General features: G+C 44.2%; 1 protein-coding gene across 1 annotated transcript in view; it reads left to right on the top strand.

Moving 5' to 3' along the window:
- Positions 1-10,049: 10,049 nt before the first annotated feature.
- Positions 10,050-27,470, top strand: part of SLCO5A1 (solute carrier organic anion transporter family member 5A1) — a 72,470-nt gene continuing 55,049 nt past the window's right edge. The window contains exon 1 of the mRNA XM_058805157.1: positions 10,050-10,986. Within this exon, the coding sequence (XP_058661140.1) occupies positions 10,050-10,986 (937 nt within the window). The remainder of the gene's footprint in view (positions 10,987-27,470) is intronic.

The raw sequence follows: 27,470 nt of genomic DNA, 5'->3' as shown, positions 1-27,470 counted from the left end.
GGCAACCATGACAATCTAAAAACATCAGAGTGAAAATCTGGTTTATGAGCTACATTATAGGTAGGATTTTCTTTTAAAACTATTTATGATTAATTTTACATAGCCATTTTATATGCAAAATAATTTAATTTCATTCACAACAGGGAATGTTGCAAATTGAAAGTGAACACACTTCAGCGTTTCTTGTACAAACACAAGCTCTGTCCTTGTGGGCACCAAAGGGTTTCTGAGGACTAGTAAAGACAAAAACTCAGTGTTTGCTCCTGCTGACAGTGGCAGCAGCAGTCCCAGAGATGTCCTATATGACATCAAGCCTAGCATGAGAGCCTCGAGGTCACACTCTGCCGTGTGTCCTTGAGCTCTGCACAACATCCAGATCTTAATGGTCCCTACAGACATCTCATAATAACATAAAAGGTAATTCAAAACATTTTTTGCAAGTAAGAAAATGAAATATCACCATCTGGGTGAAATCAAGGCTGTAGTGTCTTGATTTGGCTGAGAGGACTCTTGCCCAGAGGCAAACTTGGGTCAACAGCCTTCATGCACTGCTTGGTCCCTAACTTTCTTGCAAGTTGTATTATTGGCCACAGATATAACAGAGAAAATAGCATGTACCTAGTATCCAGGCCAGGACCACATTGCCAGCTGGGGTGAGTGGAGAAAGGGAGCAGTAGATAAAGCCTCTTCCCTTCACAGTTGCATGGAAACTGTATTTGCAGAAGGGCTGAGGCCTGGCAATGCCTCAGTACTCCAGATGGTATTTCCCACTTTCCTGCTAGGATTTAACCTGCTAGCTAAAGCTAAAATTAGAACAGGTCTTCCCCAAAATGTCATGACAATAAATATTTTACAAGTGTCTGTGATCCTAAGCTGAAGAGCTGCACAGGCTGGTGACTTAGGTTAGATAATTAAAGGTAATTATCATTTAAAGAAGCACCAGAACAATCACCTTCCTCTTCTTTACAGCAACGAGATAGCTGGAGCACATCTGGAGTACACAGAGGAATCTGCAGTTTGGCACTGAGGCCAGGAGATTCACTGGACAAACAGTGGGGCTAGCTTGGTTTTCCCTCTTTGAGAAGGGATCCCTTCAGCCCAACACATGCCCACCTGTCCCCTGTGGGAACACTAAAAAGGCCAGTCCCCGTGGTGTGCAGGAGCCATCAGATCCAGTCACCACATCTCTGCTGTGCTGCCTCTCACTTCAGCTCCAGTGCAACAAGGCTCCCCAGCCCCTGCCCAAGCGATGAACACGGGACTAAAGTCTGTGTTTATGCTCAGTGACAGCTCAGTGGCTGATCTCAGCCCTTTGGGTAGAACAAACCCAAAAGTATTTCCCTCAACACAGGGAATCACTTTCTCCTTTAACTCAGAAGACAATTCAGGCCACACAGATCAGAGCTCAGGACAGTAGCAGGGTAGTCTTTAGCATGGAATAGGTGGCTGCAATAGTTTAAATTTACTGATGGATTTCATAAATAAGCCTCCATGACTACCATGCCTAAAAGCTTTCTTAGGTCAGCAGCTTCAGTGACTACTGCTTGTTGCAATGAACCTTCAGAGTGCCCACATTAAAAACATGTTTTTGAGGATAAAAGTGAATAATGCTTCAGCATATGGTTCCTCTTAAAGCATTTCCTTCAGTTCTTTTTTCAGCCTTATAATAATAAACACATAACTTCAGAATAATTTTGCCTGCATTCCTCTAAGATATCTGCTTGTTTTATTTGTATAAGGACCCTAAGGCTATTAAATTTGCCTTACTGGGCAAATTATTCTTCCTAAAACCCAACAAAACCCTGCTCTCATATCTGGCCTGAATTTGTTTTGAACATTGGTACCTATTTACCAGCTGCTTTCATGGCAAGCCTTTTGTAACTTCTTTAACACTGTATTGCTTCAGACCAGGTAATTGTAAATAGCTTGCTACATTCCTTTCTGGTTTTCTTATTCTAGGTAGAGAATTTGGTTTAAGTGTGGGGGTGCACTAAGGGCCTAAGGGCTTTGAAATGGCTTTACCATTCCAGAGGTAGGTAGGAAAAGTCTTATGGACTTATCTCAGAGTATAATTCTCTACATTTCAGCAGTTTTCTCCCTTTTCAGGTCTCCTGAAACAGGAAGGAGCCAGCTTCTGTACTGGCAATTGAAGAATGTTTTTAATATTCTTGGATTTATTGAACTGATTATATTAAATCAAATTTTAGATGCCAGTGTTTCATGAGAGTCTATTCTCATCACTCTTTCTTGTGTTACTCTTATTTTGTGCTACCTTTCTCTATATTCATCAATGTTCAATTACTTTATTGCTACTCTCTAATTAAACTTGCTCATGACTTTATTTAAAGGTATTGATTCTGAATGGCATGTAGTTTATCTGGACAAACGCTCTTTCTCTTCGTGTGAAGGCAGAAGTGATTCTAAGTGGCACATTGTTGATTCCCATTTGAGGTGACTTGCTGGGTGACAACTTGGAGCACCAATTTGGACACTGGCAGGGGCCAGGAAAATGTCTTTGATGTGTCTACCTCTAGACACACAATAGATTTACTAAGAAGCTGGCAATGAAACAGGTTTTTTTCTTGTTTAATGGAGCAATATAGATTTTGTGGGTTTTTTGGTATTTTGTACTAAACCCCCTACATTTTGAAGTTACTGATGTTTGTGGTCAGGCTACACTGTGCCCCAGTAAAAGCCTGTCCTGGTGACTGGCCTTGGGGGATAATGACCCAGGAGTTCCCAGATATATTTATGTTCCTGTGTACTAGCTTTTGGGGAGGATATTTTTACTCACTGGCATTCTTCCATGTTTCTTCTATTGTGGCACTGCTAATTTGTGATGTTGCCAGTGTGTTTCCCCTGAGAGAAACTAATGATCAGGTGGGGGGAAAAAAACAATGAGCAAATGTTCTATTCTAATATGGAATTTTGAATGTGTATATGAGCAAAGAATTCAAACATTTATTTCCTAGTATTTTGACTTTGTCACTCAACATTTAAAACTAGCACATGTAAAAGCATATAAGTTTAGAGAGAAGAATAATGTTTAAGGTTGGTTAATGTCATAATGCATATATTAGCCAAACATAAATGCACTAGCTTATAAATAAATTCAGAACTCTTGCCAAAGGGCTGCTGAAAGGTGACATTGGAATAAAGCAGCAGATGCTGAGAAATGAGATCTTTGTGAATGAGTGAGAGGGAAGTCTGGTTTAGCCTTTGCTCATGGCTTTGATCCTGGGTTCAAACAATGCTTTCACAGTTTTGGGTAAATGTTTATATCATTTTAAAAGCAGGATGTAGTAGAGGGACTGGGATGTTCAGGGAAAAAGTGTGAACACAAAGAGTGAAATCACATTGAAAAGCACAGTACAGCTCCCTTCTTCCTCTCCCATTTAAATTGCCTGAGCATCTCATGCCTCCTTAATGCCTGACACTGCTGTGGCAGTAGGAAAAAAAAGGCTTAAAACCAGAGATATAGGGCTTAGGAAACAATTACAGGCACCAAATGTGTCTTTGCATTTATCATCTCTCATCTTGTTGCCGCTAGGCTGCCATGGCCCTGTATACATTCCTAACAAAGTATGTGTTCAATGATCTGGTGTGTCTTGCTTGTAAATAACTTGGAAAAAAAGATACCTTTGATGGTTAGCTGGTGGATTATCTGCCTTTAGATACATCTTGCTTGGGGCTAGAGTGCAGCACAGTGCTGCAGAATGAGTGGTGGCTCAAAGCTGCCCAGAGCCTGTGGTGCTTCAGTGAGGGGTTCCAGCCTGGCTGGCTCCAGAGGGGAGGAATGGGCTGGCTCCTCTCCTTCGATGGATGAAGCCCTCACTGCTTTCCTCAGACCTGACACACTGCCCAGATGCAGGTTCTGTGCTGACTCTGAAACCTTCCTGCATCACCCCCCATGCCGCTGCCCCACCAGACAAATTCCTAGCACAGTCTGACATGTTGCAAAATTGGGAATTAGAGTCTCTTCCTGCCCCTACCTCCTATTTTGCTACTTAGCATTTATCAATGTGATCTCAAGTTAATGGTATGTATAAAAAGAAAATATGTTTTAGCTTCTTCTCATGTCTTCTATGCTTTATATTTTTAAAATTTAATTTTATTCTTTACACTCCTTATGTATAAAACCTGACACTTATTACACTTCAGTTCATTTTTCAAAAAAAAGGTTTTCTGTGTGTGTTTGCATAGGAGGCAGACATAAATAACTGAGTCAGGCCCACTTTTAAGATGCTTGCCTAGCTTTTTTAGACACACACACTGGGCTTTCGCTTGAGAAGGAAAGCCTAATTTTGAACACAACTGTTAAAATTATCTCATGCAGTTTCACTGTAACTTCCTGAGACTCAGCATCTCCTAAAATAAACCAGTAAGCCCTATGAAACTATGCCTATGACTAATATAGGTGGCATGGGCTTTATCTTGCTGCTGGGCCCTCAAAGGAGAGCCCTGGTTATTGGCATAGTGCTGTACTCAGCCCTGCAACAGCAAGGCATGTCAGAATTTCCCTGTGCAGGTGTCCTTATCACCTGCTGCTTCTGACTGCCCCCACGCTGATCTAAGCCCTTCACCACCTCTCCATGCCTGATGATCCCTGGATGGCCAGCTGAATCCATCATTCCCACTGCCCTGGCCCCACTGCACGTCTTGGGGCTGCTGCCTGGATGGGAGTGCAAGGCAGAGGCAGACTGTAAGGGAGAAGAATGACTTCAGTGAGGGAACATAGTGCCTTCTTCTGTGACATGTACAGTGTTAACACTGATGGCTGTCACCTCTAAATTCAACCATTATTTCTGAGATTTTATCTTTTCTTCCTTTCCCTCTCCCCTATCACTTTGCACCTCCCTGGCATTCATGGTCTCCTTATTTCATTCATGAGACTGCAGCTAGTTCTTCTCTGGAGACCAACAAACGTTAATGTGGATGTCTCCCAACAGTATCTGACTGTGGTTAAGCTCATTTCTTGTACTAAACGAGCTCTTTAGTACAGAATCTGCTGCTACAAGTGCTCTCTCTGACATCTGAAATAAAAATAATGAGCTGTTCTCTCCCAGCAGTGAGCTGCCCTCGGGAGTTCACTAGGACACTAGCTTGGTGAGGGTCCCCAAGGAGTGACATTTCTTGTCCTTTTGCTTTATGCTTCCCAGTGCTCATGCTCCAGAAGAATTAAAGTCCTTTTGCCTTCTAATGCACATGCTGTTTTGCTTATTCTTTTACTAATATTGGGCTGGGAATGAAGAGAAGATGTTGCCCAAAAATGGCAGCAGTGTGAAGGAAAATGGGAAAAAAGACAAGTGTGTTGATTTATTGTATTTGTGACATTTCATCGAGTAGAAAGCCTGGCTAGAAATGTGAAACGCTGAAAGAAAAGCAGAGCCATCAACTCATGCCACCCTTGAGCTGAGTTTATCCTCTGTGGCCTGAAATAGACTAGGCTGAGGTACTTCTTGGGCATCACCACCTCCCTGAACCACCAAGGACATGTAAAGCCTCAAAACTGAGAGCAACTAAAGTGTGACCTTAAAAAGATGGTGCCTTGGTAGCTCTGGTACCCTCTCTTTTGGAACTGATCAGCTCATGAGCCCAAGCTGTGGGTTAAGGTCCTGTCCCTCACGGAACAGCAGCTGAGAGTGCTGTGTGAGCTTGCCACCACAGCAGAACAGCCCACCAGGGAAGGAGGTTGTCAGCTGGGAACTTAGGAACTCTTAGGATGAAGGGCCTACCTTTCACTAGTCCTGACTTTATGTCTTTCGTTAACACAGATAAATCAAAATAGGATGTCAGCACATGTCCTTAATCTAGCAAAATGGGAACTATGTTCTTTTGCAGTTCTAGCTGTAAAAAGGCTGGTCTGCAATACCAATTGATTGCTTTGTGCTTGAGAGACATTGTGTATTTTAAATTCACTGTGGTAAAACTTAAAAAGGAGAAAGTTTCCATGATAAGTTTTATAAAATTGTATTTTATTGTGAATTTGGGCACTATTTGTTGCACCTTCTGTAATCAACCTGTCAAGTGAAGACAGTAATACTGATTTCCCATTCACTACTTGGTGCTGGATGATCATACTCAACTGCCAACCCATTATTTAAGTATTCAGACCTAAAAGTAAGCAGGGAAGTCAAACATTTTAGAATCTGTAGTCTGGAGGAATAACTTCCCAAAACAAACACCTTCACAAAGTCCTATGAACCTTGTTTCTCTCTTGACAGGCTTGCCACTGTGGAAAGCATTGAAATTGTACCTGAAAATGTTTGCAAAGGCTGTGAAACTGGGAATGCTCTGCCCTTATATTTTTTCCATGGGATTGGAGAATGCTTTTGTGTATTTATTGTTATTCTGCAATCTCACAAAAGTTACTGTTGGCTTTACACAACAGTGGCTAGGAATCCTAGATATAGAACAAGATCCCCAAGCTGATGTAAAAATCATGAGATTGTTTAGTTTGGAAAAGACCTTTAAGATCATGGAGTGCACCTGTTACTCAGCACTGCCAGGTCCACCATGAAACTCTATTCCAAAGTGTCACATTTACATGTCTTTTAAATACTTCCAAGAATGGTGATTTCACCACTTCCCTAAGCAGTCTTTTTCAATGCCTCACAATCCTTTTGGTGAAGAATTTTTTCATAACATCCAATCTAAACCTTCCCTGATTCAACTTGATGCCATTTTCTCTCATCCTATCACTTGTTACTTAGGAGCAGAGACTGACCCCCACCTGGATACAACTTCTTTCATGTAGCTGTAGAGAGCAATAAGGTCTCCCCTCAGCCTCCTTTTCTAGGCTGAACAATCATGACCCTCTCAGCTGCTCCTCATGAGATCTGTGCTTCAGACCCTTCCCCAGCTCTGTTGCCCTTCTCTGGACACTCTTCAGCACCTCAATGTCATTCCTGCAGTAAAAGGCCCAAAACTGAAGTGGAGGTGGAGCATCACCAGTGCAGAGGACAGGGGGACAATCACTGCCCTGGTCCTGCTGGTCACACTATTGCTGACACAGGCCAGGTGCCATGGGCCTTCTTGGCCACCTGGGCACTCACTGGCTCATGTTCAACTGGCTGTTGACCAGCACCCCCAGGTCCTTTTCTGCCAGGCAGCTTTCCAGGCACTCTGCCCTAAGCCTGTGGTGCTGCATGGAGCCGCTGTGAACCAAGGACAACCCAGCACTGAGGTGCCATATATATGTTCCATTAGACTCACAAACTGCAGTTCAAGTGCAAAGGAGTGACTGAAGGGATACGGCCTAGCAGGTGAATTACATGTATGTCCTCAGGGTTAGAAGATGGAGTTGAATTAAGAGCTTGTTCTTGTTGAAATGGGTTATCCTCTTTCCTCTATCCTCATGGACCTCTTTTTTCCCATTTATACTTTTTTCTCAAGTTCTTGTGCTCCCATCCTTGGTGAAGTGATTCAGCTCATAAAACTAGCAAAACACTTTTTTTTTTCCCTTGGATTGGTTTTCTGCTGCCTCAGTGAGTTTATTCAGCTTACTGTGCACTGAAGTGAGTGCCAGAGCTGCAGTGACAGAAGCTGTGGCCATGGGAAGCTGACAGTGGAAGAGGCAGGAGAGAGGAGCTGCAGTGATAACAACTAACTGAGGGATAATGAAATAAAACAAATTGTCCTAAGGACCTTATGTAGCAAGAATGAATCATTAGAATGAATTTTTAAAGAATCCTAAGGTAATAAAAAATCTAAGGCCTAAACAAGCACTAAACTTGGGACACCTTCTCAACAGGAAAAATGTGGCTGAAAACCAACCAAACAAAAAAAAAGATATTGTTTTTGCTGTGTTTGAGCAGTTGGAGTGTTAAGTGAGAACAAAGAGGTATCAAAATACCTCTGGATAATAGCTTCATAAAACTTGAAGATGGTAACTTTCATGGATATGATATGGAACCATCTTATTGATCCAGACTATAAATAAGTAAAAAAAAGGAAAAAGTGGCAAGCCAGCCTTGAATGTTTTTTTAAAGGAGGAGAAACAAATCAATGGTAAATCTACCATCATGCCAGAAAAGCACTAACTATTCAGAAATATGTACGACATTATGCCTCTTTGGTGCATTCCTTTGCATTATTTTATGGAAAAGACAAATATCTCAATAGTTCACACTCTATCACTCCACAACAAATAATTTGCAGGACTATTTAGCCTTATTCTGCTACTAGGGCTTTAAATACAGGGACTTGAGAGCAAAACAAACCAGTGCAATTCAAGACACTACACAAACCTAAAAAAGGGGATTAGGAGAAAACTCTATGAGAACTTAACTCTGAACTACTTTTCCTGTATTTTACATGTGCTCCCAGTTTTGGAGATGGTTTGCATTGGAGATAAGTTTCTGGACAAAAAGGATCATCAGGTGATCTATTTTCCTTAAGACAAAAATTTTTAAAATCATCCCTTGGTTCTTCTCACTTTTCAGCAGTCGATGTAACTAAGGTCCTGTCTTTTTCCGCCTTTTACACAAGGGGATGCAACACCATTCCAAGCATCCTATACGCCGCCCGGGGCTGCGAACCGTGGCGCTCCGCGGACTTTCTCAGCCACGAGCGCCGAGCGGCAGCCCTCAGCCGTTCCAGGGTGAGCAAGGGCATGGAATGGGCAGCTCCCGAGGCGTGCCCCGCCGCCGGGCTCACCGTCCCGCGGGGGCCCTGGCCTCTCTAGCAGGGGGTGCAGCCGGGTAGCCGGTAGGGCAGGTCGGAGGGCAGCGAGCGCCCGGCGGCATCGCCCGGCCCGGCGGCAGCGGCGGGCGCGCCTGCGCTCCGGCTCCCGGGGAGGCGGAGGCGGCCGAGGGGGACCCGGCGTTGGGTGACAGGCGGGGCGGGGGCGCAGGGCCCGGGCCGGCCGCCCCCGGCGCCGCACGCTCGGTGAGTAGCCCCGGCGTTTTTCTTCGCAGCGGCCGGGAGGGAGAGCCCCGAGCGCCCCGCCGGCTCCGCCGCCCTGCCCACCGGGCAGCCCCTGGGGGTGGGGGAGATCCGCGCCGGGGCGCGGTTGCCCGGGTGCCGTTGCCTCCCCCGCCCACCCCTCCGCGGGGCCACAGCGAGCAGGAGGCGGCGGGGAGACAAAAGCGGACAAAGGAGGCAAAAGGCGTGTTCCGCTGCCGGGGTAGGGATGTGTGGGCACCGCTGTGCACCCGACGGTCCCGGGGGGCACCCGAGCGAGCTGGGACGGCGAGGTCGGCCCCGGGTTGCCGGGTCCCGGGGTGCCCGCCGCCGCTGCCCGGCTCCTGCTTTGTTCCCCTTCACTCCGCCTGCCGCCGTTCCCCGGGCTGCCGAGTTGTAGGGGAGTATTTATTTCAGCGCATTTATTTTTAGGCTAGAAAATAAAAGGCTTGGCACGGCGACCTTTGGCTGTCGCATCCGCACCAAATAAAAGGGTCGCGCTCTGGCCGAGGCCGCCCCGGCTCTTATGTAAATCCATGTGCCGTCCCCAAGGACGCGCGGTCCCCGGGGCGCTGCCGTGATCCAGCCCCCGCGGGGACGGGGACGGAGGCGCTCCCCGGAGCTCAGCGCAAACCGCGGGGTCGGGCGGGCAGAGGCCGGGGCGCGGGGAGGGACGGGGCCGCTGTGGCCGGCGCCGCTGACCTCCCGTGCTTGCTCTCCGCCCCGCAGATCGGCAGCAACCCCCCGGAGCTCCGTCACCGGCGTCGGCGGCGAGGAGAGAGGAGGATGCGGGCGGCGGAGCGGGCGGCGCTGCCCCGCAGCGGGCAGGCTGTCCGCGGGGCCCCGGCCGGCGGCTGCTGAGCGCGGCGCCGCGGGCATGCGGCGACGGGGAGCGGGAGCCGCCGGTAGCGCGGGCGCCCGGGCGGGCGGGCGGCCCCTCGAGCGAGACTGAGGGCGGATGGAGCCACAAAGGAGTTTGGCTGACACGTGCGGCGGGGCGGCCGGCGACCGCGGCTAGGGCCACCCCCCTCCCCTCCCTCCTCCCCTCCTCGCTATGCTGCGCTCTCGCCGGGCCCCTCAGCGGACTCGACGCACGGCAGCGATGGAGCCGGCCGGGCTCCTGTGAGGCCGCCGCCGGACCCAGCATGGCCTCGGCGGGGACCCCGGAGCAGCGGCTCCCCGGGGCGGAGCGGCCGGCGGCGGCGGGGGGCCGGGCGGAGGCGCCGCGGTGCCGCAGTCTGCCCGCGCTCGGCTCCCCCCTGGCGGCCGGGGGGGGCGGCGGCGACGGCCGGCCGAGCCCCGCCGCGGGACCCGCTCCCGAGGCCGAGCGGGGCCAGGGCGCCGCCGCCGTCGCCGTCGCCGAGGCCGGCGGGCTCCCCGCCGCCGCCAGCGGCAGCGAGAGCTTCCCCTGGAAGACGGAGGGCAGCCAGCCGGCGGCGCCCGGCCGAGGGGTATCCCTGCGTCCCCCGCTGCTGCTGCCGCCGCCGCCGGCGCTGCTGCTGGCGGGCCCCCCGGGCAGAGCGTGCCTGCGGGCAGTGCTGGCGGACTCGCGCTTCTTCCTGGTGTGCATGTGCTTCCTGACCTTCATCCAGTCCCTCATGGTCTCCGGCTACTTGAGCAGCGTCATCACCACCATCGAGCGGAGATACAGCCTCAAGAGCTCGGAGTCGGGGCTGCTGGTCAGCTGCTTCGACATCGGGAGCCTGGTGGTGGTGGTCTTCATCAGCTACTTCGGGGGTCGCGGGCGGAGGCCGCTCTGGCTGGCCGTAGGGGGGCTTTTCATCGCCCTGGGCGCTGCGCTCTTCTCCTTACCTCACTTCATCTCCCCGCCGTACCAGATCCAGGAGCTGAACTCCTCCGTCAGTAACGAGGGCTTGTGCGTGGCCGGCAATGGCACTGCCAAGGAGCAGTGGGACTCGTCGGCCTGCGTCAAGGACGCCGGTGGAAACGACCACTCTCTCTATGTAGCTTTATTCATTTGTGCCCAAATCCTCATTGGCATGGGCTCGACACCCATCTATACCTTGGGACCAACCTACTTAGATGACAATGTCAAGAAAGAAAACGCCTCGCTTTACCTAGGTAAGGCAACTTAAGTACCTGGGCACTTAGCTGAACCCCAGGTCTCTGAGGGGCCAGTTACAGGTACTTCTGCCTTGGTCCTGCTCAACAACATCTGTGCTAAGTTTTCCTTTTCAGATGACCTTTTGAAGTAAAATTGCCATGCTCTCCTGTTTTAAAATGTTTTGTGGCATGGTGAACAGCAGTAACGGGTGAAGCTAATGCAGTGTGCCTAAAAGCAGTTGTACTCACACCCTCCTGCACGGGTAATAGAACAACAGAGAAAGTTGTCTTCTCTAATGCGTTTCAGCACTTGGCAGTAGCCGATGACTTTTTCAGAAAGCAGTGTTAAAATTTGCCCTGTCCCTTCAAGTTTCTTTTTGCTAACATAGAATCTTTGCATTTGTAAATTCTGGTTGCTGTACCTTTAGCCTAAAGTCTCTATAATGTTAATGCTCAATAAGCACTTTGAGAGAGTTTTCGCATGCTTTGTTTTACTTTTCCAGCATTCATTTGCCTGAACTAGCAATGAATTTTTACTGTCATTGGTACATCATCTGGCATCTCAGAGTTAAAAACTCACTGATAAACCAGCGTGTAAAACCTTCAGGTTTGAGTTTGGTTAGGGCAGCTCAAGGAGCACAACGAAATGAGTTGTGTCCAGTCTGGCGTATGTTTTTAGCAGGTACAGACAAGTCTTCTTGATAGTTGTGCCATGGTGTGAAGAAAGGGTATAAAGGGTATCTCCGGTATATCAGGGTACTAAACTTTACTGGAGTTTGATCCTGATAGTTTGTGTAATGTGCAAGAAGATTAACTGCTTGCTGACTTTGCATTAGCCCCTTAGCTGCCTCTATAAGAAATGAACCTCATGTACCCTTCACATGCTTTTCAAATAAGGAGAGGCACTAAGAGGGCTGAGAGAGCTGTGAAGGGGTTTTGGATACTCAGCATTACCATTTGCTGTTCAGTTTTCTTTGGCTTTATGATAGCCATGGAGATAATAATTGCATGTAAAACACACATTTATGGAAGTTATACACTTGCAGAGTGTGTGTGTGTAACTTTTCTGAACAGAAGTAGTGATCTGGATCAGTGTTTTTATTCCTTTTGACCTGTTCTTTGGCAGTTTTACTGTTCCCTGAACCGATCTAAAGCCGTGCACAGTCTATGTGCAGTGTCTTGAAAAAGCCTGGGGCACTGCAGGTTTTTGGAAGGAGGGAGAGGTATTCACTGCATTGCTAATCTGCATGATGAAGTATTTGACAAAGTGTTTTTTTCCCTCTCCTGTCTGAGAAAGGTTAAGTGGTATGGAGATTAAGATTAACCTAGCATTGACTTTATTGGCAGCATGAAGAAACAAGGCATCTCGTTACTGAGGTTACTAAATTGTAGTTTGGAACTTTTGCAAGTAGGTGATCTCACACAGTCCTCAAAAACGAAGAAAGAAAAGGAAATGCTGTAGGTGAGGAATGAAGGGTAAAAGAGGTGAACGGTGACAGAGGCGGAAATCTTTCTTCAGCAGAGGGGAAGGCAAGGTCAATGGGGGGAAATCCTCACTGGGCAGGAGAAATGATGCCTACCACTGATGCGCCTCTAGCACAGGAAATACTCATGAAATGACTCAGGTAACTTTAATTGCAGCGAAGTTAACAAAGGTAAAAGGCATCAGCAGCTGGGCAGACTCCATGTGACCCTGTGGCTGCCAGACGCTGAAGGCAGCTTTGATCTATACTGGGAGGACCCTTGTAGAGTGAAAGTTCATTTTTAGTGATTCAGGAGAACAAAGATGAGTACACCCAGCTACAGTATATGTGAAAAATTTATGCCTGTGATTTGATTGTGACCACAGGGAGAATTAAAATGAACACAAAGTGTTCATTTAATAAAATGTACTATCACCTCCATTCAGTCTTTGAAGCCGCTCAGGGCTAGAAGCAATGTTGTCTGCTGTTGGAAATCTTGGTATTATCTCTTTTAAATAGTGTGGAGTTCTGAGGAAACATTTAAGTTGTTAATGTTTAAGTATTTGCCTCACTTCAGATACAGGCCGGTGACTTTTTGAGGGGCAGGAGTAAAATCTGAGTTTTTGGGGGAGAAAGAAAAAGAACACTGTTTGGCAAGTTGATGTGAGCAAACATGTTTTTGTTGGATCTTCTCAATGGTTTGGAGTGCTGAATGTCCTTGAGGAGAGGGATTTGTGGGCAGCAGACAGCTCAGCCAGGTGCAGGGCTGGGATAGAAGTGGCCTGGGCATGGCTCTGCAGGCTTGCCACCTCACATTGTGTTATGCAATGCCTGCTTCTCCAGCTGGTGTGATTCTGTTACTGGGGAAAACTATGCAAGTGATGGCCAAAATGTAAAATGTGTGTCTGTGTGGAGGTATGGCTAACAAAAAATCTTGGAGTAACTCACGGCAGTTGAGGTTTAAAAAGAGATGAAAGCCCAGGGAAACAGGTCCCAGTCACACAGATATGTGTTTGAGTGAGGATGCCTAATTAATAAAAAAAGTATCCTCTAACATGAAATGGAAGGTCACTTACATGTTTGTTCATAATCGTGCTGGTATTGCATTCTATGTTTTTCTTCCAGGAAAATAAATACATATGTGTGCATCTGATAAAAGGTTCACTGAGCTTCAGAACTGATGAGCTTTTTGACCCTGCAAGTGTGCCCACTAAGAGTAGGTCAGTAAAGCCCCCCTTGAGTATCACTAATCCTGATTCTGCAAAAACTCACCTTATGTGGCTGTGGAAGCTATCTTATTTATTTTCCAAGTTAATCCAGCTCAGGGCTCGAGTGGCAATAGCATATCCTCTTAAGTGTAGGCATGCAAGCTCCATGTGGACAGCTGTTTTAACATTCCTGGCTGGAAGTCCTCCTCTCAAAAAACATATTTGATGCTTATACATAGTCTCTTGGCTGCCTACACTCGAGTCCATCTGTCAGAATGGCACAGTGCCAGTTGACAAGGTGCTATGTGTTTTCAGTAGGACCAAGGTGCCAAGCAGGGATTGTATTTGGGCTGCCCGCACAGCAGTGTGTGAGCTCCTGTGTGGGATGTTTCTTCCTTGTGAAGCAGTGTCACCTCCGGTTTCTCCCACCCCTTGAACTTGACGATACTTTGATGCCCTGATGCTGACTTTGAGAAATGTGTGACATCAGGCTTGAAAACAAGTCATGATTGTAACAGGTGCCTAGGAAATGTAAGAACTGGTTCCCTTAATCACAGATAATCCAAAAGGGAAGTTGCACACTGTGTAAAAACTGGGCAGTACTAAGTGGTCTTTATCTTGTCCAAAGTCTCTCCCTTCTGTGCTCAGCTGTACTGTGATGTGTCTGTTGTCAGCTGCCTGATGTGTGCAGGTTCTTCTTCTAAGTATTTATCCAATTAAATTAATTGCAATTCAATTTGAAGTTGAATTGTACTTCCTGAGTCTTGTTTTGCACTCTTGATAGTGTTTCTGCTACTTGTCAAATTCTAGCACTTAAAACACTGTGATTTTTCTAAACATTGTGGGGTTTTTTTGTAGGGATCCAACAGTTTGTCTTGAATCTGAGTTTACCTTGTATTATATCAGGATTTTAAAAAGCAGTTCTTTAAAATTAAGTGTGGCACTTAGAAGTTTTAATAGTGGCTGAAAACTTTTAAATATTTTTCTTCTTTTTCAAGTGGATATTGTTATAAAAAAATAATTTACCCTTAAAATTCACACATAGGGAGGCAGTATCAGGTTTTACAGAGATATTGCATGAATGAAAATATTCTAGCATTTAGGAATGGCTTTTAGCAGTACCTTCCCAAAATGACTAGTGAACAAATTGGTCATTTTGCTAAGGATGTTTTATTTCAGTTTACAGAATACTGTAGGCTGGTTAGGATATGATATGAGAAAAGTGTCTCAGTTTAATTTCATGCAGACTGTCCCTAGGTTTTGGAACAAACTGTAATTACAAAATGCAAAGATAAAGGCTGAAAAATTGGAAGAACCTGTGCAAATGGGCTTGGTACAGATAATGGCTGAAAGCCAGGGAAGTAAAGTCATATCATAGCCTGGAAAAAAAATAAATATTTAGACAAATTTCAAAAATATTTTGCAATTCTGCTTTGTTTTCATGAGGATTGCTTGTGTGGGTTGCTGTTTCTAGTATTAGGTAAACCATTTCACTGCGACTGTATTTTGTCTGGAGAATACCTCCTTATCAGTGGTTTTTTTACAGGTAGCTGTTCTGTGTACTTACCCTTCATGTCTTTGCTACAGGCTTCCCCTAAGTCTTTATATGTGGATGTATGATGATTGTATTTATTATACTTGTAGTTAAATCTACCTCTATACCCATATCCCACTTGAAAGGAGAGGGCAGGAGGTGTAGCTTCCCATCAGAAACCCACCACCCCTGCCTGCTGGGTCCCAGGGCATAGCCCAGCTGCCAGACAAGCTAGATCTCTGTAACGTGACAGTGCTTGGGTATTGCCACAGGAAGCACTGGACTTTTGTGCCACTTTGATCCATTTTGGTCTGGCTGCTTCTGGGGTTATGGATGTCTCTGGGAGACGGGAACTGGAACCCACTGGAGCCATCAGATCCTTTATGTGGGTGCTACAAGGTCATTGAGGTTTTCTGAGACAGTATCAACTTTCTAGCTGAGCAAAAGGGACCATGTAGAAGTAGGGAAACAGCTGACCAGCATTTAATTTTATTCTCACCAGTCAGCTTATGACCACTTTTGATTTGCTTTTGGAATATGCTTCCTGATGTCTGAAAAAGGCTAGTTTCCTACAGGGTTTTCTCAGCATTGATCCCTATAGCTGGTAAACCCTACAGAAATAGTGTATTTCTTTTTACAGCATGCCTGTGAGAAGGAAGATTTTTTGAATCAAAAATTGAGGCAAAAGGGCGTGTTCACCAGTATTTTTTATTGCTTGCTCTATTTTCCTTGTAAAGAGGAAGTGTGCAGAGCTCATTTCTCAAATACATGATTTTACTTTATCTGAGAGAAGGCCACATCTTGTTTTATGCAGAGGCAAGCACTAAGACTCAGCAGTCTGTTTTTGTGCAAACCTGGCGTGCATCAGGCAAGGGAGGGATTGTCCTGCTCTGCACTGGGGCAGCCTCACCTTGAACACTGTGTGCAGTGCTGGGTACCATGATATAAAAAAGACATTAAACCATTGGAGAGCATCCAAAGGAGGGCAATGAAGGTGGTGAAGGGCCTTAAGGGGAAGCTGTATGAGAAGTGGCTGAGGTCACTTGGTCTGTTAAGCCTGGAGAAGAGGAGGCTGAGGGGAGACATCATTGCAGTCTACACTTCCTTGAGAGGGGAGGAGGAGAGGCAGGCACTGACCTCTCCTCTATGGTGACCAGTGACAGGGCCCGAGGGAATGGCCCAATACTGTGTCAGGAGAACTTAGGTTGGATATCAAAAAAGAGGTTCTTCCCCTAGAGGGTGTTTGGGCACTGGAACAGGCTCTCCAGGGAAGTGGTCACAGCCCCAGCCTGACAGAGTTCAAGAAGTGTTTGGACAGTGCTCTAGGGCACATGGTGTGACTCTTGGGGTTGGTTCTGTGCAGGACTATGAGTTGGACTTGATGACCCTTGTGGGTCCCTTCCAGCTCAGTGTATCCTGTGATTCCATGAGGTTGTATGTGAAACATTCACTTGTTTTGTTTGCACACTCAGCTGGGCAGCACTAGCAGAAGGCTGAGCTTGCTGTGCTCTTAGTTGGGGGTAGAGAGCATCTTGGAATGCAGGTGAAGTGACTGCAGCCCTTTGTGTGTATGGATTACACTGTTTTCTCCCACAGGTGATTTTACACTCAGAGGGTGCAGTATTGTGCTTCTCTGGCACTCTAGCATCCCTTTTTTTGTTAAAATGCTGATCAGGCAGCTGGCACAGTTCCCAATAATTGCTTACAGTAGCACTGTGCAGTTTTATTGTCCTTTCCTTTAACTGAGGAAATAGAAAGATTTTACTTTTCTTCTTCACTTTAGTTTCCTATTCCATAGGTGGACTGATATCTCTTTTTCATACTGTAATCCTAGATACCATTTTCTTAAGCATTTAGTGAAGCTGGTTTTTTGTCATTTTAAGCAATGTGTACATAACAGTGAGTTCAGTAAAAGAGTGGGGGTAGCTCTGAAGTTTTCTGCCTGCAGGATTTAATGTCGTGAGTGATACATCTTCACTTGCTCTGCCAGTGTCATGTCCCTTAGGGATGCTTTCTGTATCTCTCCAGTTGTGTCCTTGCCATGAGCTATGGCATTGTTCACAAGCAGCTGTATTGACAAAGCATCACTTCCAGTGACTGGCAAAATGCACTTTGTCCTTCTTAGGAGCAAGAAGAGACTTAGGCACATGCTTCCCTGATTCTCTTTCTCTTTGTATTAAAGGATAAAAACTGGGTTGGATCCAGGGTTCTGAAACTCACTGAATTCCCAGGCCCACTTGTTTCCCTTGCTTAGCATTTGTCAGAATGGTTAGCATTTTGTTTCTGAGGTTGACAGTGCCCTTTTCACCCTCTTGAGCTTGGGAACAGTGTTTTCTTGGAGAGCAGCTCTCTTCTCTGTCAAGCTCTGCTGCAGGCTGGTTTGTGCAGACAAGTGTCTCCACCTGCCGTGGTCCCGGAGCAGCTGGGAAACCTAGACATGAAAGTGGCCTTTAAGTAACAGCTTGTTTGTGGCTTTTGCCAGGAACTGAAGGCTTGGGATCCAGTGTCTGATTACCTGGGGGCTGGAAACTCTAGCTGCCTGCTGGATACCCTGGCTGTTTTCTAAAAGGTCACTGTAACTACTCCTGTTGCAGGTGGATTAGAGATGCTTTGTGTTTCATCCATTTTCCCTGAATTCTCATTCAGTGGCTGCCTCACCTGGGAGGACTTAATTGCTGTGAAAGTGCTTATGCAGTCAAAAGAGAGGAGGCTGGATTTCACTGTACTGTCATTCTGAGACACATGGGTTTCTGTCTTGGTTGTGCAGGAAATACAGGCAATTTTATAAATGAGTCTCAGCTTCTCTTTCATCCTGAAGGCCAGCAGCTAAAAATTCAGGTTTTTTAAGTAGATTAATGGAATTTATCCATAGTTTTTAAAAGAACAGAAAACTAACTAAATCATATTAAACTTTCATACTTTTTTTTTTTTAATCCTATGAAGTCTGTTTTACCCTGATAGCACTTTAAAAACCCTTGTTTCTTGTGAAGAATGAGCTCACTTTTCCTTTTTTGTTGTATTTACATGCCTTTCCTATTTATTTTGAAAACAGTTGAGAAGCCACCATGCAAAAATGGCACATATTTCAGCTTGTTCCCTCTGGCAGCTTTTCCCACTCTTGACTGAAAGGTCAGAGTAAGCACTAGCTCTGACTTGGCTGCTGATGGATGGGGCAGTGCCACATGAACTCTGAGGGCAGGACAAGTTGGTCACCTGTCTTCCTGTGAATTGTCACCAGAGCTGTCAGAATTTCAGCTCCCAAGTCCAAGGGTGTCTCTGCAACCCCCTCAGCAGCTACAGGGATGCTGGGACTTACTAGGGCTGTAATGGGAAAGCTCTGAAATGGCACAGTTGGAAGAGGGAGCAGACTGTTGGCTTTCTGATTGCTGGTGTCCATGCTTTTATTCAGGCACCGTGGTCCTTTCACCTCAGCTCAGTTGGACAATCTGGGCACATGGGCTGGAGCTAGCAAATTCGTGACAGAGACAGCTCTGCAGTGCACATGCAGGTTGATTTCACCTGAGTCAGCCAAATCTATACTCCAACTCTTTTCAAGTGCCCAGAAAAAAATAGGACGTTTCCTGTGATAGGAACAAATATATCCCTGCTCAGCAGTGTGGAGATGTATGGGCTCTGTCCTGCTCTGCTGCTGAACAGTTTGGGCATCTGTTGTGCTGTCACAAGGCCAGAAATTTAGACACTGCCAGCATTAACAAGAGAGCTAAGGAACCTGGGGCTTTCACTGCTCTTTTTTGCCACAAGGAATTTGTTCTTACCTGAGAAATCTGGAAGTGCAGACACAGAAATTCGAGTGTTATTTTATGATGCCATTAGACCCGATAATCTAATCAGAAAATATTAACTCTCATGTAAGTAAACAGTTTACTTGGCAGCAAAGACAAATTTATACCAGTGAAAAACATCATGCTCTGGTATGAATTACATTTAGTGGTGAGTTTGAAGGAGATCCAGTCAGGAAAAAAAAAAAACCAGGTTTATTTTTCCTTGTAATTTGAACAAGCAGGTAGATGAATTGTGTCACATGAAGTGCTTGTGAAGCAGTACTGCATGTCCACTAATTGTATGCTCCTGTGCTGTTCATCTTTGATTATTTTCTCAAGTTTTAGTACAAGGTTCTTTTTAGCAGCTTGCTTCCTTTTCATCAACCTGCCAGGATATTTTTTTAGTGCTTCCACTTATTTCCTTGCTTATATTGAGATTAACACTTTGCTTACATTGCCCCATGCACAGTAGGACCTCAATCTGGTGGTTGCCCTCTGCACCTTTTATCTTTGATGTTTACTGGATTAGAATGAAATCCTCAAGAGTGTCTCAGCAGTGATTTTCTTAAAATCCAGCTGCTCTGAAATCAGCTACCAACTCTTCAGTTTTTTGAGTTTAGCAAGCTTTTCTAAATTAGTGGCACCTTTCCATATTTACCTGTTTCAGTCGACTTCTTTGAAGTGACAAAAATTAAATCCTGGCAGGGTTCCCCTGTGATAATGCCATTTTCTTTCTGTATTAGGCTATCCTCTAGAGTCAAAATATTTCAGCTAATGCACATATTAGCTGAGTATATCTTCTGCTACCTTGTGATTTACTCCACTGTTTGTCCTGGGTTTCTTCACAGCTGTTGACTTCAGGTGTTATGTAGGCACTGAAAGGTGCTGGTGTGCTTCTGAAGTGCTTTCAGTCACACCTTGGTTCCTTGTTCTCCTTTTTTCATTCTCTGATAAGATTAAAATCTGAATACCTGACCTCCCCAGAAGTAATTTCAAGTAATGCATTTTTGTAGATAATCCAAAGTAGACAGGGAAATAGCTGTGAGCTCTGCTGTGGTTGCTGCTAACCTGTGATGACTTAAACAGAATGTGTCAAGCAATCCTCACGTGCATCTACAAATATCTAAAGGAAATATTCTGGAAGATGTTACCTGACATTGCTGTGTGTTAAGCTTTCCCTGTACTTGAAGAGAAATTACTGTATTCAGTTTAGCTGTTAACTCAGTAGATTTTGCTTTGTATAACAACTGAAAACACTACCTTTTCCATCAAAGGTTCCAAAGGAATCAGCTCATATGCTCAGAGGTTAAATCCATGTGAAATTCATAGCAGAATAACCTGTGTATGCTGGTTAGGTGGGAATTTGCAGCTGACAAAGCCCCAGGAAAAGTGAAGGAGAAGGGGAGGTCAAGTGTCAGCAGCATGGGGTGTCAGCGCCTCTCTCGTGTGTTGCAAGCCAGAATGGACTGGTCAGGAGGCACCTGCTAGGGACAGCAGCTGGAGCCCATAGGAAAGGCTGAAGATGCTGCTCTAAGTGTCTGTGGAGTGCAGGAAAGTCCCTGACAAGGCTGGGGAGTTTTGGCAATGCAGAGAATGCAGGGAAGCTTTGCTTCTGCCATGCTTTTCTTCCTCACAGAACAGCATTTTCCACTTCTGCCCGAAGTGCCTCTCCATGCCATTCATTGGTACCTGCCATTTCAGTAGCTGGAGTTTAAAAAGTAGTAGCAAAATGCTCTTTCATTTTGTGAGTTTTTAATCTAAATTTATGTTTTCTGCCTGTTAATTCATCCCAGTGAGGGAAAAAGATTTAATGATGAGTGTAACCTTCTAGGATGCGAATAGCTTCAGTAATAATCCTCCTGTTTTAAAAAATGTAAAAAATTTGTTACATAATAATAGAGTCTGTAATTGTTGTAAATATGATGGGCAGTATATATCAACTTGATTTAATACAGCTGTCTAGTGACAGAAATAGTGAAGGTGTCCCTAGGGAATTTTTATAATCGCAGGAGAAAATAGCACATGAGCTTTTTGAGTCTGCAGTATAGTAGTGCTGATGCACATCAATGTAGGCATTTATCTGGTAAGTTATATAATTGGCCTAAAATAAGAATTCTAAAAAACTGTTTCTTCTGCTAATAGCATGACCTAGGGAAAGAAGTGGGATTTTGGGGTTATCTGAAACAGGTAACTTAGTTTGTTGCCACACCTGCATTGTGTTACTGGAGGAATATTGGTCCTGTTACACAATGAGAGTAAAAAGACTGAACTCAGCACTATATTGTCATAATAAAATGCCATGCTGTAAATAATTTTTCAAAAGCATAGCCGAGGACTGAGTTGATGCTTGAATGAAGAGCTGCATTCTAAATTATAGTTCCTAAGTAGCTGTTGCACTATTTTGATACACAGAAGTTATGTACAGTCATTGACCTCAGTGACTGAACGGTTTAATGATATTGTGATTATGATGGTGAGATAGAGCTGGCTGGTGTGAATTTCTTTGCTTGCAGAAGCCAAGTAGGCAAAAGTATCCATGTGTTTACTCCTATCCATGGCTTCCCCAGAACCTCTGGGAGGAGGAAGATGAGCACTACTCAGAGTGTCCTCTGCATTTAGGAGTACCTCTGTGACTCAGCCTGTGGAGAAGTTCTCCTCATAAGCTTTTGCTTCTTGTCTTGGTGTTTGTTAGCAATTGATTTTTGCTTAGATGGGGTCATTTATTGTTCTTACTGAGTTTGTGGTTAATTGCACTAGCTTTGGACACTCAGAAGCAAGGACACAGACAACAATAGGGATGCATGTGGCCTTGGAAAGCAAAATAAAAAGAGTGGTTAAGTCTACTGCCCCCATGCATTTGTGATAATTAAAAGAAGATCAGCCTTCTATGAGAAATGAGGTAAAACTGATGGACTAATATTGGCCAGGCCAGCTAATGGGAAAGAACTTGAAAACAGCTTGTAAGCCTGGTGAGTCAGAAGCCTTGGGTATATATATGCCTTCTCATCTTCTATGAGTATAAGAGATTCAATTAATTCTAGAAAAATGGAGCAATGTATGAACTAACATAATTTTAAGAGTTCCTACACTGTCATTAGAGCAGCTATTACTCCTTTCTATACCTAATAATAAATTTTAAGTATTTGGCTAAGGTGAGAGAGTGTCTGTATCATCAGATAGATCTATAATTAACTTCCTTTCATGCTTATTCCCCTCTTCATCATCCCCTACATCCCCACATTCCAAATTTAAATCCTACTGAAAGAAGAGCTTACCATGTGTCTGTGCAGTGTCACGCTTTCAAGAAAACTATGTTTTTATTCTCAGATTTATATTGTGTGTTTATAAATACCTTGAGTATTACAGAGACTGAGGAGAGGATCTATCATGTGTTGCAGTTTCAGGATATGTGAGAAATGACTTCTCTATGCCTTCAGTTGGCATACTGAAATCTTTACTAACTGCTGGCCAAAGTTGACCATGTTCCTCTAGGAGGAGTAGATGTAACTGGTAGAGACAGTGAGAGGACTGATGAGTGCTTGTGGTAGAGGAGTTTGATAGCCATAAGGTTTATATTAGCAGGTGGGCATCCTACACTGTGAGCCAGCTGCTTTTGGTTTGGATTGTGCCTGACAGGAAAAAATAGTGCAGTATATCAGGAATGTAGTACATTTCCCTTTTCTAGCTTAATAGGATGCTCAGATTAATTATTTTGTGGTCTGAGCATTAGGATCTCTCCACAATACAACTGCAGGGCTAAGCAACTCTTCTAGTGCTGGATTTCACACAGTTTTCATGGTGTTTTTGAAGATATTGAGAGAATTAGTAGCATAGCATTAGAAAAGAAGGGTTGATGTAACACTTGTGATTGTGTCAGAGAGATACTGGGTGCTCTTAGGACTGCTGCCTGCTGCTTTTCTGTTGAATCAGGATAGAGTGTGAGGAGCAGCATGGTTATTTTTATATGCAGAGGGCCAAAGAACTATACAAGAATTCTGCTCTAATTTAGTCTGTGTTGCACTCCTGTTAAAAAGACTTCTTTTTTTCCCCTAATTTTCTTGAGTAACAAAATGGTGTGGAGCTCAGGGAACTGACAGCTGGTGGCTTTCTGATATAGGAGAATTGACATGAAGAGTATGTGTGGGTGTGATATAACCCCTTGGTGATGTGCTGTGTACTCTTGTTATACATTGTGCCAAAATAGACAGTAATCCTCTTATGTAGGATTGTCAAGTAAGTAATAATAGAGCACAAGTCAGTACCATCAGTTCCGAGATTTTTTTTATGAACATAATTGTTATTCATATCTCCTAGATTCTTTAGTACTTCTCTAAGTTCTTTTAAGTCCTGCAAATGTTATGTTTTACAATAGTGATGTCAGCTGCTATCAAGACTTTCCTATTCATCTAATTGATGCTCTTGCTTTAAAAAGGCCACAGAGATTTTGAGTTTTATAATTCAACTCATTTCCTAATGCGAAAACTTCAGATGAAGAAAAATTTGAAGATCATTTTGTCTGCATAAAACATTTCCATTGTCTTACAAGGAGCCCTGAAAAGATCTGAAGCAATCAGAGTTACTGTCTGCAGGCTGTTCATCCCATTTAGAAGACATGAAGTTGGCTGCTCTGCAGCAGGGCAGACACGATAAGTTGTGCTGGAGGAGAGGAGCAATTAGCTCGACAGCAAGCGCAGTCAGAGCAGGAAGGGAGGTCTGGAGGCGTTTAATTAATACTAATGCCTTTGTGCTTACAAGGACCAGCAGCTTACTGCTGCCTTGCTCTTGTGCTTCTCAAACCTGCTGTCTAATGAACATTAGATTTAGTAAAGCTTTCCAGAAAAGTTAATAAATCATGACTAACTGTGACACATTCCCCCTGAAGGGAATGAGGTACACCTGATACTGAGTGGGAGCAGGGTCTGATCTGTAAAGCTTTTTCATTTTTAAACAGATAACAAGGCCTTTTGGGATTTTTGTACTACATTTGTTTTAACTAATCTGAAATAATGGGAAAGACATGTCATCTGTTAAACAGTTTTCAAGTCACCAAACCAATTAGGGAGAAATAAACCTTTTTTTTTTTTCCATTGTGAAAACAGTTTTGGGCAGGTATCATTTTTATTAATCTGAGTTTCATGGCAAAACTACTTCTGATGGAAAAGGGTTTAGCCACCAGTGTATACTTATTTGCATAGCTTTTCATTTTGAGATGCAATTTGCTATTTAATTCTCAATTTTTATTCATTTTAACTTCCATTCAATCATAGGTGGAAAATACAAGTAAAATCCCATTTGGTTGAAGGTCACTCTCTGTGTAACTCTTGCTTCTGTTTTATTCTAGTACCTCATTTCAAGACATGCCTAGACTCCGGTATGCTGGAGAGGATTGCTTTTTCCATTCGCTCCTCATGAGAATACCAGCTCTGTGGCTTCAGGCTTACGTGTTTTTTATATTTATAAACGTTTCCCTAATGAGTTTCAGCAGTGTATGTTAATAAAAGGATGATCTCTATGATGATTTATTCTTTGTGCAGGAGCACCAACATAATCCAGTTTGAGTTGTAATCTACAAACTTTAGTTTTGGTTAGATGTTGCCTGTGTTTAAATATCCCTGTGTCACCCCTTCCGTTAATGGTTATGTGTAGAAACAGCTTTATTATTCCATTTTGGGAGCAAACTTCCATATAACATTGCAGTTAATACAGTGTTTTATCACACTAATTGCCTGTTAGTACAGTTTTTGTGCAATTAAAGTATTCTTATTGCACATTATCGTATCACCCAAGACTTGCATAACAAGGTAATTAATGTATGCTACCTCCAAGGAATAAATGAAAAGTAATGGATGAGGGTCACAGCCTTTGATAATTATTTATGTTACAAGAAGAAAGCAGAACAGGAATGCTTGGATTTTCCCATTTTGATGGATTTTAAGTGCGTAGCTTTTTGTCTTCTTAGTCTTCTGGGACTCTCCAGCTGAACATTGTTACTGCTGAGGTAATAGCTTACATGGTACATAGAATCATGGAATCATCTCGATTGGAAAAGAAAGACCTTCAAGATCATTGAGTCCAGCCTTAGCTGAGCATTGCAGTGCTAGTTTAGCGTTAACTTGAATTGGATCTGGATGCTGTTTTCCCTGAGGGCTGTCCCTTAGCTTTCATCAGCAGCAGATGTGTTTTGGTGTGATGTGCTGCCTGGAGGGGGTCTCTGACCGCACTGCTCCACTCCCTGTGCTGTGGGTGCCTGCTGCTGCCCTTCCCTGGTGCTGGCTTTGAGGATTTTGTGGGTGGCACCGAGCCCACCTCCAGCTGCTGTGGCACGGCTGCCAGGGCAGGTTCGTGCCAGGTCTGCAGCTCGTCTGTGTGCGCGGCTTTCCTGGGAAGGAGCGGGACAGTCACGGCAGCCGGGGAGCTGGTGGCTCTCAGAACCACCCAAGGCAGCACACACGGGGCTGAAATCCCACCCAGCATCTGAGCCACAGAAAGGCAGCTGCCACAAACACCTGGGTTTTTAACAACTGCCTGAAACTTTCATTCCTTTAGTCAGACACTTTCTTGAAAGGTGTCACAGAGGTGTTTAGCTGAATAGCTCATGTATTTTTAGTATTTTGGAAGAGAGGCTTTTTCTTCAATGTCATATTTGGAACGATGACTTCCTCATTGCACATTTTTCAGTGGAATATTTTCTTCAGAGGTTTTTTCCTCTCTATTATTGCGACTGTTTGAAACTCCCATGCTGTAGCTAACAGTTACGTTATGCATTGATAATCTTCTTACACACTTGTAAATACAAATTTTCAGGGTTTTGTTGTAAGGAATTGTAATACATTATTCATAAACATGGTGCTTGTGTAGAATAGAAGCCAAATATAAAAGCCATTTGGTCTTACACAGTGTAAAGTATTGAAAATGAATGATAAAGTGATAAATGAAGAAAATATAATAGGGATTGGTCTCCCCTGATAATAGACATGCTGCCTTTCTTTCCTTTGCAGTAGGAGTTTCTCTCCCTGCATTTTGAACAGACAAGCAGACATCTCCCCAGGGTGCTGCCAAATGTACCTTGTTCTCCCTTGCCTCAAACATTTCATTTTCTTTTCCTAAAACCAGGAGAACTTATATTCATGCTAAAGTGTTTGTAATCTGTTTTTGGATGATGAATCTGATCTAAAAAAAATAGCGTAGAATAACCTTTGAGATTAAGTGCTCTTCTTTCACTGAGTAGCACATAGGGAGATGGATGTTACAATCCAATAAGGTATTTATTCTGATTCCAAATACATTATTCTTACAATGAAAGGTCAAAGAATTTTCATTTAGAGATGGATAGAATAGGAAGACAGAATAATGCGTTCTATTTTTTAGAAATAGAATGAAGGTGATCCTGCAGAAATGTTAGCTGAAGAAGCTCTGTGAAGCCACAAGGCAGGATACCACCACATATCAGTGCTAAGGGAAACCAGTGTTGAGCCCCAGTGGGGAAGGGCTTGTTTTCAAGCCTGGCTTTTCCTTCCCCTCAGAAGTAAAGCTGATGAGTCTCTGCAAAGATCAGTATCTCCACTGTCACAGGGCTGCCTGTGTGTGTGTTTTTAGCTTGGTTTTATTTCATTTATTATAAATGCAGGAGGGGGAGTAGCTCCAATCTTTTAAGATTAAGACTTGATTGTTTGGCCTTCCTTTACCTCCTCCCTGGCCACAGATACTTCAAGTTGTATTATTTGAGTGATGAAGTCCTTGACCTGAGGACCTCTGGGAAGCTGTGTGGTGGTGCCATGCCAGTGGAGGACTTTGGAAAGGAAATTAGACAAACCAGTCAATAGTAATAGCTAAAATAATTTAGAATCGTTGCAAATGTTTTTTTTTTTTTTTCCTAGAAGATCTCTACAGAAGTGAAAGCTGCCTATTTTTTCTTTTCTTTTGAGTAGAATAAAGTGGTAGCTGTAAACATAGCACATAAAACGTATGACTCAGGTGAGCTTACTGAAAAGCTAAGTGCTAAATAGCTAATTACTATTCCACTAATCAGTGCTCCTATTTTCCATCTGAGAGTCTTCAGGATATTTCTGAAACTGGGCAATAAGGAGGAGAAGGCTGTTTTCTAATTTTGTTTCTTCCTGTGGCACTCTGAAGACATTTCATTGCTTTCTGTGGGGTTTTTCCACAGTGTCAAGTCAAGGAGAACATGGTGTGATCTAAGCTTTTTACTTTTCTTTTAAAACTATGCCAGGTTTTTTTAGTACATCTTCTAAGTCAGTTCTATAATTGAAACATTACATATTTTCTGTGATTTTATGGAAACAAACAAAACTACTCTGTCAAAATATTTTCTCTATGGACATTTGTAAAGGTACAACAGAAATCAATGGACGTATTCACAAAAAATGGCTAGCAAAGGCAGTGTCCATCAGCTATGTGCTAAATATCCTGAAGGGAAAACACTGGGGTAGTACCTCTGGGTTGTTCCTCCACTGGACAAGGAGATGCTTGCTGTTAGAGTTACCCACACAGTTTC

This window comes from Ammospiza caudacuta, chromosome 1, assembly GCF_027887145.1.
Source record: "Ammospiza caudacuta isolate bAmmCau1 chromosome 1, bAmmCau1.pri, whole genome shotgun sequence".
NCBI classification, from domain to species: domain Eukaryota; kingdom Metazoa; phylum Chordata; class Aves; order Passeriformes; family Passerellidae; genus Ammospiza; species Ammospiza caudacuta.
The sequence above is the reverse complement of the archived record's forward strand: the minus strand, read 5'-3'. Positions and strand labels throughout refer to the sequence as shown.